General features: G+C 47.6%; 1 protein-coding gene across 2 annotated transcripts in view; it reads left to right on the forward strand.

Moving 5' to 3' along the window:
• The first annotated feature begins 7,059 nt into the window (after nt 1–7,059).
• TNK1 (tyrosine kinase non receptor 1) overlaps nt 7,060–15,121 on the forward strand; it is a 36,544-nt gene continuing 28,482 nt past the window's right edge. The window contains exons 1-2 of one of the 2 annotated variants that reach the window (XM_060281925.1): nt 7,060–7,183; nt 14,195–14,365. In XM_060281925.1, coding sequence (XP_060137908.1) covers nt 14,203–14,365 — 163 coding nt within the window. In that variant the 5' untranslated portion in view covers nt 7,060–7,183; nt 14,195–14,202. Of the gene's footprint in view, nt 7,184–11,176; nt 12,279–14,194; nt 14,366–15,121 lie in introns of those variants that run through there. The other variant, XM_060281926.1, reaches the window with a different exon arrangement.

Below are 15,121 nucleotides of genomic sequence, written 5' to 3' on the forward strand. Positions count from 1 at the left end.
TAGCTTCAAGAACACTGTCCAACCACCTCGTCCTCTGTCATCCCCTTCTCCTAGTGCCCTCCATCTTTCCCAACATCAGGGTCTTTTCCAGGGAGTCTTCTCTTCTCATGAGGTGGCCAAAGTCTTGGAGCCTCAGCTTCAGGATCTGTCCTTCCAGTGAGCACTCAGGACTGATTTCCTGAATGTAGAATGCAGAATGTAGGCACCCTATATATAGAAAGGAGCAAACCCGTGATATTTTAGGGAGCAGGCTAGCAGGTCTGCTATTACAATTCATAGGAGCCTACACAACACAAAACAAAACACAGATATACTTAAGTATATCTGGCGCCGTGGTGCAAAGATCCCTCCAGCCGCCCGCCCCCCCCCGTTTCCCAGAGTTGTCGACTTTTTTTGCGGGGCTGGAGGAGGCGGGCAGCGGCTGGAGGGTGGCTCCGAGTGCGGAAAAGAGGCAGAGGCTCCGAGCGCGGCGTTGCTTCGGTGATGCCGATAGGCGCTGCGCCCAGTCTCCGCCTCTTCCCTGGCGCCCTCCAGAACTTGGCGCCCTGGCGCCCCACGCCACTTACCTCTATGGGCAAGCCGCCCCTGACTGTTGCTGTATATAGGTTTTATTTTATTTGTTTTTTATCTTATATTTTGGAAATGTACATCCACTTTTGTTTTTTCCTTTAAATCTTTTGCGGGGGGCCCCAAGAGAGTGGGGCCCTAAGCTAGAGCTTGTTTAGCTTATAGGTAAATCCGGCACTGAATAAGAGTCTTGCCCCCTGCAGGGTCATATCACTGTAGATATGAATCTCTGGCAGATGGCTGCCTCCCCTCTCTTTAAGAACCTCCACCAGGTGTCTGGAGTGGCCAAAAACAAGCTTGCTCCATCTTCCCTGTGATAACTGACAGCCCTTTGGATATTTGAAGGTGGCATGGAGGAAATAGCAAGCTTGTTTTGTTTTCCCCCTGCTCTGGAGGGCAGGACTCGAACCCGTGACTTCAAGTTACAGGGAAGGAGATTCTGACTGGATTTCTGGTGCGAAGAGCTGTTCGACAGCAGGGCGGTCTCCCTCGGGAGGTGGCGGACTCTCCTTCCTTGGAGGCTTTTGAGCAGAGGTTGGGTGGCCATCTATCACAGGTGCTTTAGCTGAGATTCGTGCATCGCGGGGGGGTTGGACTGGATGACCCCTGAGGGTCCCTTTCCAACTCCACGATTTATTATTCTATCATTCTTCCAATTAAGATTTCTCTTCCTGACTCAAAAATTAATCAGGAGGTGGGGGTGGGGGTGGGGTGTTCAAAAGCCTCCCGTGGATTCAAAGGGGGGGAAACGCAGGTGACTCGTTTTAATTAAGAAGGGCTCTATTTTTAATCTGCAATCAAAGCCTTTTTATTAGCTAATCACACTGATTAAGCAACGGGGAAGCTTTGAGGTTGTCACTGCAATGCTTGGGGATGTGTTTACGCCATGGGTATCTTTCTCTTTTTTTAATGCTTTTGAAACGCGGAATCTTTATATCTTTTTATGATTCATGTGGAAATTGCTCAGTTTGGTTGTGTGTCTTTTTATGTTTTATTTATTGTTTACGGCAGCTTTTCTAATAAAGTTTTTCCCCCCATGTCGTAACTTTTTCATGGTTCGAACTATGGAAAGGTGGCCTAGAAATAAAATTATGCATGCGTGTATTTTATTTATGCCACTGATATTCCACCGTTTTTTCCTCCAAGGAGCTCAAAGTGGCGGAAACGGTTCTCCCCCTCCTCATTTAATCTCCCCCCACCACAACAACCCTGTGAGGTAGGCTGGCCTGAGAGGCAGTGAATGGCCCAAGATCACCTGATTTATCAATTTGTTTTTCATAAAATGTAAACACATTTGGTTGGATTGCAAAAAACAACCACGGCCAAAGTGGTTTCCAAATAAGATAAAACAAGAAGATGATCAATAAGAAAAATGGATGGAAATCATTTAAGACTTTTGGAAAGCTGAAACAGCAACAGACTAAGGTTAAAATTCACACCAGCATCTCTAAGCAACTGGGTAGGTTTGTTTAGCAAAGAACATTTTTAGCAGCTGTTGAAAAGAGCAAGGTGGTGGCCCTTTCCTGATATCAAGTGGCAGGGAGTTCCAAGGCTCACTAATGAGCTTCGTGGCCAAGTGGGGATTTTATTTTATTTTATTAAAATTTCTATTTATACTTTTCAGGTTTGTACATTTCATTAATTTCACAATCATTTTAACATTTCAAAGTTTGACTTCCTTCCCCCTCTTTCTGCGGTTCCTTAAATTTATTTTTTGAATATCTTCTGCATATCCAAATTCAGTTAATTTGCTCATTTAATTATCTACTTTAAATATATACTTATGAAACTGCAAGTTATTACAATAACCCTGCCAGTGTTTTTATCTGTTTGCAATTTATTCAGTAAGCCATTTCCACTCTTTTATAAAAAGTTTGTTATCTTGATTTCTTATTCTTCCAGTAAGTTTCGCCATTTCTGAATATTCCATAAGTTTTTGCATCCATTCTTCCTTTGCTGGGACTTCTGCTTCTTTCCATTTTTGGGCAAGTAATTTCCTTGCCGCTGTAGTATAGCATACATGAATAAATTCCTATACAATTTAGGTAGTTCTGTCCCTATAATTCCAAAAAGAAAAGCTTCTGGTTGTTGTTGTTGTTTTTTTACAAAGGTTATTTTGAACATCCTTTTCAATTCTAATAATAATAATAATAATAATAATAATAATAATAAATTTATTTATTTATACCCCGCCCATCTGGCTGGGTTTCCTCAGCCACTCTGGGCGACTTCCAACAAAATATTAAAAATACATTTAAACACCAGTCATTAAAAACTTCCCTAAACAGGGCTGCCTTCAGATGTCTTCTCTAAAAGATAGTTGTTTATTTCCTAGTAAAATTTAACCTTACTACAAGACCACCACATATGATAAAAACAGGGCCACATTTAGGTTTGATGAGGCCCTAAGCTGTCGCTGTTTTTTGTGTGGAATATGTGCTATATGGTCATTTATGGACCGCATAGGTATCTCAAGCCATTTGCGCATGTTGCCCTGCAACCAGTCCATGCAGAATGTAGGCATCCTATACAGTATATAGAAAGGAGCAAACCCGTGATATTTTAGGGAGCAGGCTAGCAGGCGGGGCCTATTTCTTACATTCAGGGAGGCTTTTAATGTTTAATAGATTGTTGTGTTTTATTCTTCTGTTGGAAGCCGCCCAGAGTGGCTGGGGAGACCCGGCCAGATGGGCAGGGTATGAATAATAAATTTATTATTATTATTATTATTATTATTATTATTATTATTATTATTATTATTATTATTACATCCTAGGAGCCTACACAACACAAAACACTGTTGTTGCATGTAGGTTTTATTTTATTTATCTTATATTTTGGAAATGTACATCCTGGTTTTTTCCTTTAATTTTTTTTTGGGGGGGGCCAAGAGAGTGGGGCCCTAAGCTTTAGCTTGTTTAGCTTATATGTAAATCCAGCGCTGGATGAAAAAAGAACCTTCTTTCTGTTCCGAGTGGGGATTTTTTAACCCTGGTCTCCCAGGTCTTAGTCCGGCAATAACCATTGCACCATACTGCCTCTCCTTGCTCACATTGAAGAAGGGGCAATCCCCAACCTGGTGTACTCTCAAGGTTTCGCCTCCCATTAGCTGATGGGACTCGTAGTCCAAAACCCCTGGCGGGCACCGGGTTGGGGGTGGTTGCTGCAGGCTCTTGGACGTGGCCTTTTGCAAATCTCCACCCAGTCGTGGACCCTGGAGCCCCCTTTTTATTTTTTTAAATAAATTTTTATTAAAGGTTTTCATAGAATAATAGAATCATAGAGTTGGAAGAGACCACAAGGGCCATCCAGTCCAACCCCCTGCCAAGCAGGAAACACCATCAAAGCATTCTTGACATATGCCTGTCAAGCCTCTGCTTAAAGACCTCCAAAGAAGGAGACTCCACCACACTCCTTGGTAGCAAATTCCACTGCCGAACAGCTCTTACTGTCAGGAAGTTCTTCCTAATGTTTAGGTGGAATCTTCTTTCTTGAAGTTTGAATCCATTGCTCCGTGTCCGCTTCTCTGCAGCAGCAGAAAACAATCTTTCTCCTTCCTCCATATGACATCCTTTCATATATTTGAACATGGCTATCATATCACCCCTTAACCTTCTCTTCTCCAGGCTAAACATACCCAGCTCCCTAAGCCGTTCCTCATAAGGCATCGTTTCCAGGCCTTTGACCATTTTGGTTGCCCTCTTCTGGACACGTTCCAACTTGTCAGTATCCTTCTTGAACTGTGGTGCCCAGAACTGGACACAATACTCCAGGTGAGGTCTGACCAGAGCAGAATACAGTGGTACTATTACTTCCCTTGATCTAGATCAGGCATCCCCAAACTGCGGCCCTCCAGATGTTTTGGCCTACAACTCCCATGATCTCTAGCTAACAGGACCAGTGGTCAGGGGTGATGGGAATTGTAGTCCAAAACACCTGGAGGGCCGAAGTTTGGGGATGCCTGATCTAGATGCTATACTCCTATTGATACAGCCCAGAATTGCATTGGCTTTTTTAGCTGCTGCATCACACTGTTGACTCATGTCAAGTTTGTGGTCTACCAAGACTCCTAGATCCTTTTCACATGTACTGCTCTCAAGCCAGGTGTCACCCATCATGTATTTGTGCCTTTCATTTTTTTTGCCCAAGTGCAGTACTTTACATTTCTCCCTGTTAAAATTCATCTTGTTTGCTTTGGCCCAGTTTTCTCAGTTTACAAAGACGTGTGCAATGTCTCTCATAGCATTTTTACAGAATCTGGACCCCCCTGGGTTTCTCACCCTCCCATCAACACCCGCTGTCTGCCCACCCCCAAAAAAACCCTGTTTTTGCAAGGATCTCAGTCATCTGCCTCATTACTCACGTTTTATGGCTTCCCAGCTGTTTTCGGAGGTGACTAATATTAAGCTCTGGAGGAAACAGACATATCCCAGTGTGGGCAGGTGGGGCCTCCTGTTTAAGAACCTTTTTTTAAAAAAAATGTAAATAAAATAAATCCTTTGTCAATGACAGTCCCTTGGAAGGGAAAGCTCTGCACTCTGCATAGGTTATGCAGATTTTTGCTCCGCATTGTGTTTTGCATAATATATTCTGCTATTCCACCACCCATCGCCTCCCTTCCTTCTAGAGGTCATGCAGAGGCTGAATATTCTCTCGCTCCCCCCCCCCCCCAAATTCACATCTCATTTATTCGCCCTTCTGAGACTTGGGAGATTTCACATGCTTTCTTAGCTTATCTGTTCAACCATAGGGACTAGCCCCTTGGTGTGTTTTTTTTAAAAAGAATCACGGAACTGTAGATGGAAGGGGTCACATGGGTCATCTAGTCCAATCCCCTGCAATGCAGGAATCTTTTGCCCAAGGTGCATATCTAACCCAAGACCCTGAGATTTAGAATCTCATGCTCTCCTATACAGTATATTTATTTCTCTGGAAGCCGAATGCTATACTTTACCTGGTGTAAACAAAACCCTGGCCTTTAACTTATTTTTCTAAAAAAATATTTAAATACAGTCAGTGCTTTTTTTCCTGGGGGTATGCATACCCCTAAGCATTTTGTGAATCTTTGTACTTTTGTCCATTTTTACTGTATTTATTTTCCCTGATTTGAACTACAAAATGGTGATTTTCTTGAGTCAAAATGAGAGTACCCCTAAACATTTTTAATAGAAAAAAGCACAGTACAATGATGCAAAGGGAGAAAATCTGTATTACATTCTCAGATTACAATTATATTTGCTTAATTTCTAAAATACAGAAATTCAGCGCTTTCTGGACTGGTAGCCCTGCCCTGGTAGCCCTGCCTCATAATCCCAGGGGACCAGTCATGTTGGCTGAGACCAGCCACGTTGGCTGGGTCAGAAGTGGTAATGTTTTGGCAGTAGACTGCGGAACTCCCTGCCACAGGAGGCAGTGACCAAACTGGATGGTGCAAAAAGAGGTTCATGAAGGGGAGAGGGCTTTCGGTGGCCATAACTCATGTTGGCCATGCTCTGAAACCATGGGAGGGGAGATTGTCGATCTTGTGTTCGAATCCTGCTTGCAGGTTTTCCAGCTGGTCAGCCCCTGTGAGCTCAGAACGCTGGACCTGATGGGCCACCGGCCTGATCCTGCTGTGCTCATCGGATGTTCCCAAGCTCTTTGGCGATCCCTCGTAGCCGAGTAAGATTCTCTTCCATGAACACGGCTTTAACAATGAGTCCATAAGTGGCTGTGGAGGCCAATTCTGGATCCACACGTCCTTCCACAGTGGGGGACATAGGTTTCCGGGTGGGAGTTGATCACGGTTTGGATTTGCCAAGTGTGCCTTCCTCTTAGCACGTTTCTCCCTTGCGTCCTGAGTTCGAGTGTCTTCAAAGGCCACAACACCTTTGATAAAGGCTGTTCTCCAACTGGAGCACTCGCAGGCAAGCGTTTCCCAATTGTCGGTGTTTATACTACATTTTTTTTAGATTTGCCTTGAGAGTCTTTGAACCTCTTTTGTTGACCACCAGCATTACCCTTTCCATGTTTAAGTTCGGAATAGAGTAGTTGCTTTGGAAGACGATCATCGGGCATCCGCACAACATGACCAGTCCAACAAAGTTGATGTTGAAGAATCATCGCTTCGACACTGGTGATCTTTGCTTCTTCCAGTACACTGGCATTAGTTCGCCTGTCTTCCCAAGTGATGTGTAATTTTTTTTGGAGACACCGTTGATGGAATCTTTCGAGGAGTTGGAGATGGCCTTTATAAGTGGTCCATGTTTCAGAAGCGTACAGTAAGGTTGGTAGTACAGTAGCTTTGTAAATGAGTATTTTGGTTTCCCTGCGAATGTCCCGATCCTCAAACACTCTGCGCACTCACAGGCCTTTTTGCTGAGCCTGTAATCTCACCCAGGGACCTCCCACTCCTGGGCGGAGGCTCCACCTGCTTCTCTCTGCCTCCTGCTTCACACCTGTCCCGCCCCAGGTGAGCTCTTGGGAGGCAGGCGGGCGGGGGGAGGAGCTTCCAACACCCAGCAGACTGGGGCTGGCAGGAGGCGAAGCAGGCAGAAAGAAAGAAAGAACGGACGAAAGAAAGAAAGAAAGAAGGATCCGGAGAGGGGAGGAAATCGCCACAGGTTCCTTCATCCAGGTGAGTGCCCAAGGAGTGAGGGATTGTGGGGCAGCAGGTAAGATTGCACCTTTCCTAATGGGGAAACCTTTGCCCCCTTACCTGTCTTACTTTCTTACGCCCCTCCCTTATCTCCGGTTGGGTCTGTCTATCACCTACTTTTTCTTCTTCCTCTTTTTCTGTTGATCTTTCTCTCCTTCTCCGCCCACGCCGAGTTCTCCTCATTCATCTCTCTCCTCCTTCCTGGCTGACCCACTTATCAGCTTCCTCCTCGGAGGCGGTTTCTTCGACCCCCTTATCATCTCTCTCTCTCAAAGAATGGTAAAGTCGGAAGGGACCCCCAAAGGCCATCCAGCCCAACCCTCCTGCTGCAATGCAGGAACCTCAACACCCAGGAAATCCCCATTCCCAACTTTTTGCTCACCTTAACAGACGGCCGGCTTGCCCCTCGGGGAATAGGAGGAGGATCATTAATAAGGAAAATTAATGTCTTAATGCAGGAGTTAGACTTCCTGGCATCACTCATGGGTTATTCCTGAGACTGACTCCCCAACTTTGAAGCTCCAGGTTACGAGAGCCCATTTAAGTTGCTATATCATCATCATCGCCATCCCACACCCTTGGAGACGAAATTTTCTGGGGCGACGGTTGCTCATGTTCCCATTTCGCAGACGGAGGGAGGGAACTGAGCCAGGCAGGTAGCAGCATGCACCAGGCAGGCCGAAATAATGTGTCATAAGTGTGGAAGACGAGTCTGCTGGATCAGGCCAAGGGGGCCTAGCTAGCCCTGCGCATCCTGTTCTTGCAGCAGCCAACCACAGGCATACAAGCAGAGCAACATCAATTCTCTCCCCAGCATTCAGAGCTTAAAACACAGCCATCGTGGCTGGTGGCCATGGCTAAGCTCATCCGCTCTTAGAGAGCCCCCCAAGTTGGTCCAACGGGTCTGTGCATCTGGCTGTTAACCAGAAGGTTGGTGGTTCGATCCCGCCCAGGGGACAGATAAGCGCAGGATCCCTGCGTTGCACAGTGTTGGGCTAGATGGCCGTTGCGGGTCCCAACTCTACAATTCAATGGTTCTGTGTTTCTAAGAGGGCGGCTGTCTCTTGAGGCAGCGAGTTCCACAGTTTAAATCTGAGCGGTGTGGATAAAAAGACTTTCTTCTTCCCGCTCTGGGTTCCAGTAGGATGAGAGAGGGAGAACTACCCCACCCCCACCGCGACTCTGGTGCCTCTGTGACATTCCCTGCAGGATCAGGCCCATGGCACATGCAGTCTAGCATCCTGTTCTCACAAGTGGCTTAACAGATCCTTCAATGGGAAGCCAGCAATCAGGATCCGTGCACTTGATTTAATTCAATCACACACTATAGGCACAAAGCGCATTCCCCACACACACCACAAAGAATTCTGGGCAATGTAGTTTTACCCCTCACAAAGTTACAGCACCCAGCGACCCTTAGCAAACTACAGTACCCAGAATTCTTTGAGGGGGAAAACATAACGTTTTAAAGTTACAGCCTCATAATTTGTAACCCAAACTCCTGGGAACATTCCGTAGATTCCTGTATTTCAGGGGGTTGGGCTAGATGACCTTTGGAAGAACAGCCTTTACGAAAAGTGTCATGGGCTTTGAAGAAACTCGATCTCAGGACACGAGGGAGAAACGTGCTAAGAGGAAGGCACGCTTGGCAAATCCACACCGTGATCAACTCCCGCCTGGAAACCAATGTCCCCACTGTGGAAGGATGTGTGGATCCAGAATTGGCCTCCACAGTCACTTACGGACCCATTGTTAAAACCGTGTTTATGGAAGACAATCTAGCTACGAGGGATCGCCAAAGAAGAACTTTACAGTTCTGTGAAGATAATCCTACAGTTTGCTCAGATATTCCTTTGACTAAGAAAGACAGCGAGAGTTTGGTGCCGGTTCAAACCTTGTCTTGCAAATCTGTCTCCCAGGACTGATGTATACATAATCCATTCATTTGAATTGCATTGCGTTTTTTAGGTGGGCGGAGCCTCAAACAATGGGAGGAATTAGTGTAACGTTTGCTAACTGTTTGAAAGATCTAATTAACAAAGCATTGGAAGGAAGGAGCCGGCTGTTTGCAAATGCGGTGGGTGGATAGAAAAGAAAGCGGGGCGCATTGGCAAAAACGCTCCAGACCCGAAATTGCAGAGCCGTAGAATTGTAGAGTTGGAAGGGGCACCCAGGGTTCATCTAGCCCAACCCCCTGCAATGCAGGAATCGCAGCCAAGGAATCCCTGACAGAGGATTCCTGTCCTCTGCTCAAAAACTTCCGGTGAAGGAAAGTCCAAATCGTGGACACCTAAGGAAGCTGAAGGTCTGGAGATTCAGGACAGATAAACGAGCAACAGCGCGTGGTTAAACTGCGGAACTCCCTGCCGCGGGAGGCAAGGGCGGCCAACGACTTTAAAAGAGGATTGGAGAAATTCATGGAGGAGGAGAGGGCTATCGATGGCTACTGTGCCTCCACAGTTGAAGTCTGCCATGCTGCTGGGGTACCAGTTGCTGGAAACCGCAGGAAGGGAGAGCGGGTCTTGAGTTCGAATCTAACCCTAACCCAATTTTCCTGTATTGCAGCCTTTTAAGATATATCATGCATGTCCAACAGGTAGATTGTGGTGTGTTCCTGGTAGATCCTGGTTGATCTCTGGCCCCAGCAATCTCCTTACAAAAAAAGCAAACTTTTTACAAACTTTGTCTTGCTAAAAAAAGCTCCACAACTTTGGGTAGATCACTGCCAGTCTTTTTACGGCAATGGGTAGATCATTGCCAGTTTTTTTTACTGTGAGTAGATCGCAGTCTGTTGGGAGATGGGAAACCCCTGATATATATATTCATACATTGCCCATCTATATGGGTTTTTCCAGCCACTCTGGGCAGCTTCCAACACATATAAAAATATAGGACCCATTAAAAAATGTCAAACGTTAAAAACTTCCCTAAACAGAGCTGCCTTCAGATGTCTTCTAAAAGTCAGATAGTTGTTTATTTCCTTCACTTCTGATGGGAGGGCGTTCCACAGGACGGGTGCCACTACCGAGAAGGCCCTCTGCCTGGTTCCCTTCAACCTCGCTTCTCGCAATGAAGGAACCGCCAGAAGGCCCTCGGGGCTGGACCTCAGTGTCCGGGCAGAACGATGGGGGTGGAGATGCTCCTTCAGGTCTACTGGGCCGAGGCCATTTAGGGCTTTCAAGGTCAGCACCAACACTTTGAATTGTGCTCGGAAACGTATTGGCAGCCAATGTAGGTTTTTCAGAACCGGTGTTATGTGGTCTCGGCGGCTGCTCCCAGTCACCAGTCTAGCTGCCGCATTCTGCATTAATTGCAGTTTTCGAGTCGCCTTCAAAGGTAGCCCCACGTAGAGCGCATGGCAGTAGTCCAAATGAATCAGGATGCCCCCTTTGTCAAGAATGTTTTTGAAACCAGGTAGTGATGGAGGCGGGAAGGGGTCAAGAAACCACCCCCTGGCCAGCTCTGGGCGAGCTTTTATTGCAATAAAGCAGCTAAAACTAGCGAGGGGCAGTGTCGTGTAGTGGTTAGAGTGTTGGGCAAGGACGTAGGGGGAGAGCCACGTTCGAATCCCCACTTGGCCACGAAGCTCACAGGGTGGAGACCTCGGGCCAGTCGCTGCCGCTTAGCCTAAACTGCCTCGCAGGGTTGATGTTAGGGAGGGGAGAAATCATGTCTTGGGCTCCTTTGAGATAAAAGGTATGATGGGGAAAAAATGCAACAAACAGACAGACAGACAGACAGACAGACAGACAGACAGACAGACAGACAGACTATAATGGGATCAGGGTTTGGGCTGCCTGCAGATGTCTGAAGTTTGAGAGACGTGGGTGCATAGGATCATAGAATCGTAGAGTTGGAAGAGACCACAAGGGCCATCCAGTCCAACCCCCTGCCGAGCAGGAAACACCATCAAAGCATTCTTGACATATGCCTGTCAAGCCTCTGCTTAAAGACCTCCAAAGAAGGAGACTCCACCACATTCCTTGGTAGCAAATTCCACTGCCGAACAGCTTTTACTGTCAGGAAGTTCTTCCTAATGTTTAGGTGGAATCTTCTTTCTTGTAGCTTGAATCCATTGCTCCGTGTCCGCTTCTCTGGAGCAGCAGAAAACAACCTTTCTCCCTCCTCTCTATATGACATCCTTTGATATATTTGAACATGGCTATCATATCACCCCTTAACCTTCTCTTCTCCAGGCTAAACATACCCAGCTCCCTAAGCTGTTCCTCATAAGGCATCGTTTCCAGGCCTTTGACCATTTTCGTTGCAATGTGGATAAAATTCATTCATCCCCCCCCCAAAAAAATATAGTCTGGTCCCCTACAAGGTTTGAGGGACAGTGGACCGGGCCCCTGTTGCAAACATTTGCTGACCCCTGGGCTAGAGACCCCGTTCTCCTTGTTCAAAAAAACAAAACAAAACAGCCTAGGCCTTTCTGTCGGGAGGCCGGCTTACGCGTAGTCCGCCGAGCATCTTGTCAATATTTGCTCATGCTTTGGACTTTGACGTTGTGGCACAGGGTGAGGCCACAGAGGCGCTACGGACAGGAGCCGGTTTGGACAACGGCAGGAGGGGTGGGGCAAGGAAGATGGTGGGTAGCGGCTTGGAGGAGAGGAAGGGGCTTTGGGGGGAAAAACAGGATTCCTACATTCCCCCAAAGACTCTCCAATGCTTCACCTCTACTGTACTTAGAAGCGCATTTAAATAATAATTTTTGCTAGCACTGCTTGGCGCCTTTAAGACCCGTGTGGTAGGTGGATGTCCAACAGGTGCTCCACCACCACCTCAGCACATAGGTGCAGAAATGCATTGCAGCGGGTTGGACTAGATGACCCTCGGGTTCCCTTCCAGCGATCGGTGATCAGAATGCTTCTCTGGCTGAATTCCGCCCTCTGAGGGAACTGGGAAGGGGATAACCCCCACTTTTGGGGGTCTGGGCAAGCAAGGGGCTGATCCCCCTGCACCCCCTCATTTATTTATCGCATTCGGATCCTACTTTTTTCCACCCGAAGAGCTCAAAGTGGCGTGCGTGCTTCTCCGACCCTTCAAGCGATCCCTACAACGACCCTGCGAGGTAGGTTCTAGGCTGAGAGAGGTGGCGACCGGCCCCCGAGGTCCCAGCCAGCGAGCTTCGTGAGGAGTGGGGGAGCTTTGCACCCAGGTCTCTCCCAGTCCGACCCCCTAACCCATGGGTAGGCAAACTAAGGGCCCCGGGGCCGGATCCGGCCCAATCGCCTTCTCAATCCGGCCCACGGACGGTCCGGGAATCAGTGTGTTTTTACATGAGTAGAATGTGTGCTTTTGTTTAAAATGCATCTCTGGGTTATTTGTGGGGCATAGGAATTTGTTCATTCCCCCCCCCCCAAATATAGTCCGCCCCCCCACAAGGTCTGAGGGGCAGTGGACCGGTCCCCTGCTGAAAACGTTTGCTGACCCCTGACCTCTATGCCACTCCCTTCTCTTCTACTGCCCCCCACCCCCTAAGTCCACTGCTAGGGACCCCTGGGCTCCCATAAGACCCAACTCCTCTGCCCCATTGCTTAATTTGGAGCTTCTGAACCCGGTGACTCCTCGCTTTCTTCCCCAGCCCCTCAGGCTGACTCGCCTACAGGTGAGCAAGGCTTTTCTACCTGTGTGGAATCCCCGGCTGATCTGGAAACACCCAAGTTAGAAATAGGAAAGGGAAACACCCCCCCGCCCCAGGCGAGTCGAGCTTCCCAGGTTTCCCCCCTGCAAGGAACCCAGGAGTCCTGATTCAAGGCTCCCTCCCCTTCCCTGAGGACCCAGGAGTCCGGGTGTCTCCCCAGCAGCCAGGGAGGCCGACCCCTCCTGTCTTGCCGGCTGAGATCCTCCCCCAGCAGAAACAGGTTTGGCCAGGTTGAACTGCTCTTGGCGGTTCAGATTCTCTTCCTTTGGCCTCTTCCTCTTCACACACAAACGCTGGTAAAAAAGGTCAGGCAGCCATCACACAGGTGCAGCTGGTCTTAGGGACCCTGGGTCGCCGGGTCAGAGGGACCAGTTTTCAGGAACGCAGCTGGGCGTCAGGGGGGAATTCAGCAGGCAGAGAGGAGAACTTCCCGTCGCTTAGTGCTTGCTTCTACACCTGTTGAATTTCTGGCTGCTATTCAGGGCCCCTAAGGATTTCGTTTTCTGGGGTTCGTCAGCTGCAATTCCTATGTTACCAGGGGGTTGGATTCGAATGATGATCCTCAGGGTCCCTTCCAGCTCTAGGAATCCCGCCCCAAAAGAACGAAGGTGGATATCGGCTGCGAGTTCGAATGGCGGCAGTCGGAATTTGCTTTCGATGCAGCTGACCTGAATCTTTAATCCATTCTGCCTAGAGAGGAGGAATTAACTCAGGGACTCTTTACAGATCAATCAGCAGCATTTAGGCCACACGCTGAGAGCAAACTCGCTGCAGGAAATGATGACTCGAGTGAGTGAGTCAGGCTACACTAAGTAGGAGGAGGCCCAAATGGATTTTTAAAAACCCAGACTGACTGACCAGGAAAAAGACCCTGTGATAAAGGCAAATTCCATGGCAGGGATCATTAGGAAAATAATTGAAAATTAATCTGCCGCTATCGCAAGGGTGCCCGGACTTGAAATACTGTCTACCGTTCTGGTTGTCTCACACCAGAAAGGATATTGTAGTGTTGGGGGAAGGGCTTCATTCCCTCAGGCTTCCTCAGCTCCACCAGCCAGTCGATACAAGAACAACTGTCTAGAAATTGGCGCCTGCGTTTGGATTTTCCTCTTCCCTCCCTGTCCCTTTTTCCTTGTGTGCTGTGTCTCTTTTCGGATTGCAACCTGTGGGGGCAGGGACTGTCTTGTAAGCAGTTCTGGGAGCCTTTTTGGGCACAAACCCTCTAAATAACCAAACAGCAGGGGTACTTTTGCCCATCTTTAAATTGAGATTTTTATTTTTATTTTGCTAACCACTAGGTCCTGTTTTCTCTCTCTCCCCTCACCTTATAAAAACCCCACCAGGTGCTGTCATGGCACCAGATGATGGCACCGACTGGCTGCTCCAGTTGTTGTCCGAAATCCAGCTGGAGCAGTTTTACGGCAAAATCCGCAACGAGCTTCACGTCACCCGCCCAGGACATTTCGATTACGTCAAGCCCTCAGATCTGGAACGCATTGGCATGGGGCGCCCAGGTAGTTCATGTGTGATGGTGCAACAGGGTATATTTTTTTGGGGTGGTGGTTTGCTGAGGCTGCTTGGGGTGGTCATGTCACGGGGGGAAGTCCGTGGTGATGTCATGGTGGTAGCACTTGGAGACGGAGGTTAATTGGGAGACGGGGATGAAGAGGAGTCTGAGCACCTCAGAGTGTCTGTGGCAGGAGAGGATGGGAAGCGTAACAGCAAGATCCAATGACAACCAAAGAAACATTTAAGCCAGGCCTAGGCAAACTCCGGCCCTCCAGATGTTTGGGACTACAATTCCCATCATCCTTGACCACTGGTCCTGTTAGCTAGGGATGGTGGGAGTTGTAGTCTGAAACATCTGGAGGGCCGGAATTTGCCTAGGCCTGAAATTTAAAGCATTTCAGTGTAGTACAGCATAGAATAGCATCGATTATTATTATTATTAATTTATTATTATTAATTGCAGAACCTGGATAGATGTTTTTCAAAATGAGAGCACCAAGTGATACGGAGGACAATCTAGTTGTGATCCAGTTGTGTTTGACATTATAAAGCACTGCTAGGAGTTGCTTCTTTTTGCTTTCCAATGTATTTATCAATTAAAAAAAAGTCAGTGTGGCCCGAGAAAACTTTGATTCTGAAACTGTGGCCCTGAGGGAAAAAAAGTCTGAGAACCACTGGTCTGTACTGTGATTTGCAGCCAGCTCTTGCCAGGCTGACATTGCAGGCACATTAATATGTAATAATAATAATAATAATAAATA

This window comes from Zootoca vivipara, chromosome 13 (genome assembly GCF_963506605.1).
Source record: "Zootoca vivipara chromosome 13, rZooViv1.1, whole genome shotgun sequence".
Taxonomy (NCBI): Eukaryota; Metazoa; Chordata; class Lepidosauria; order Squamata; family Lacertidae; genus Zootoca; species Zootoca vivipara.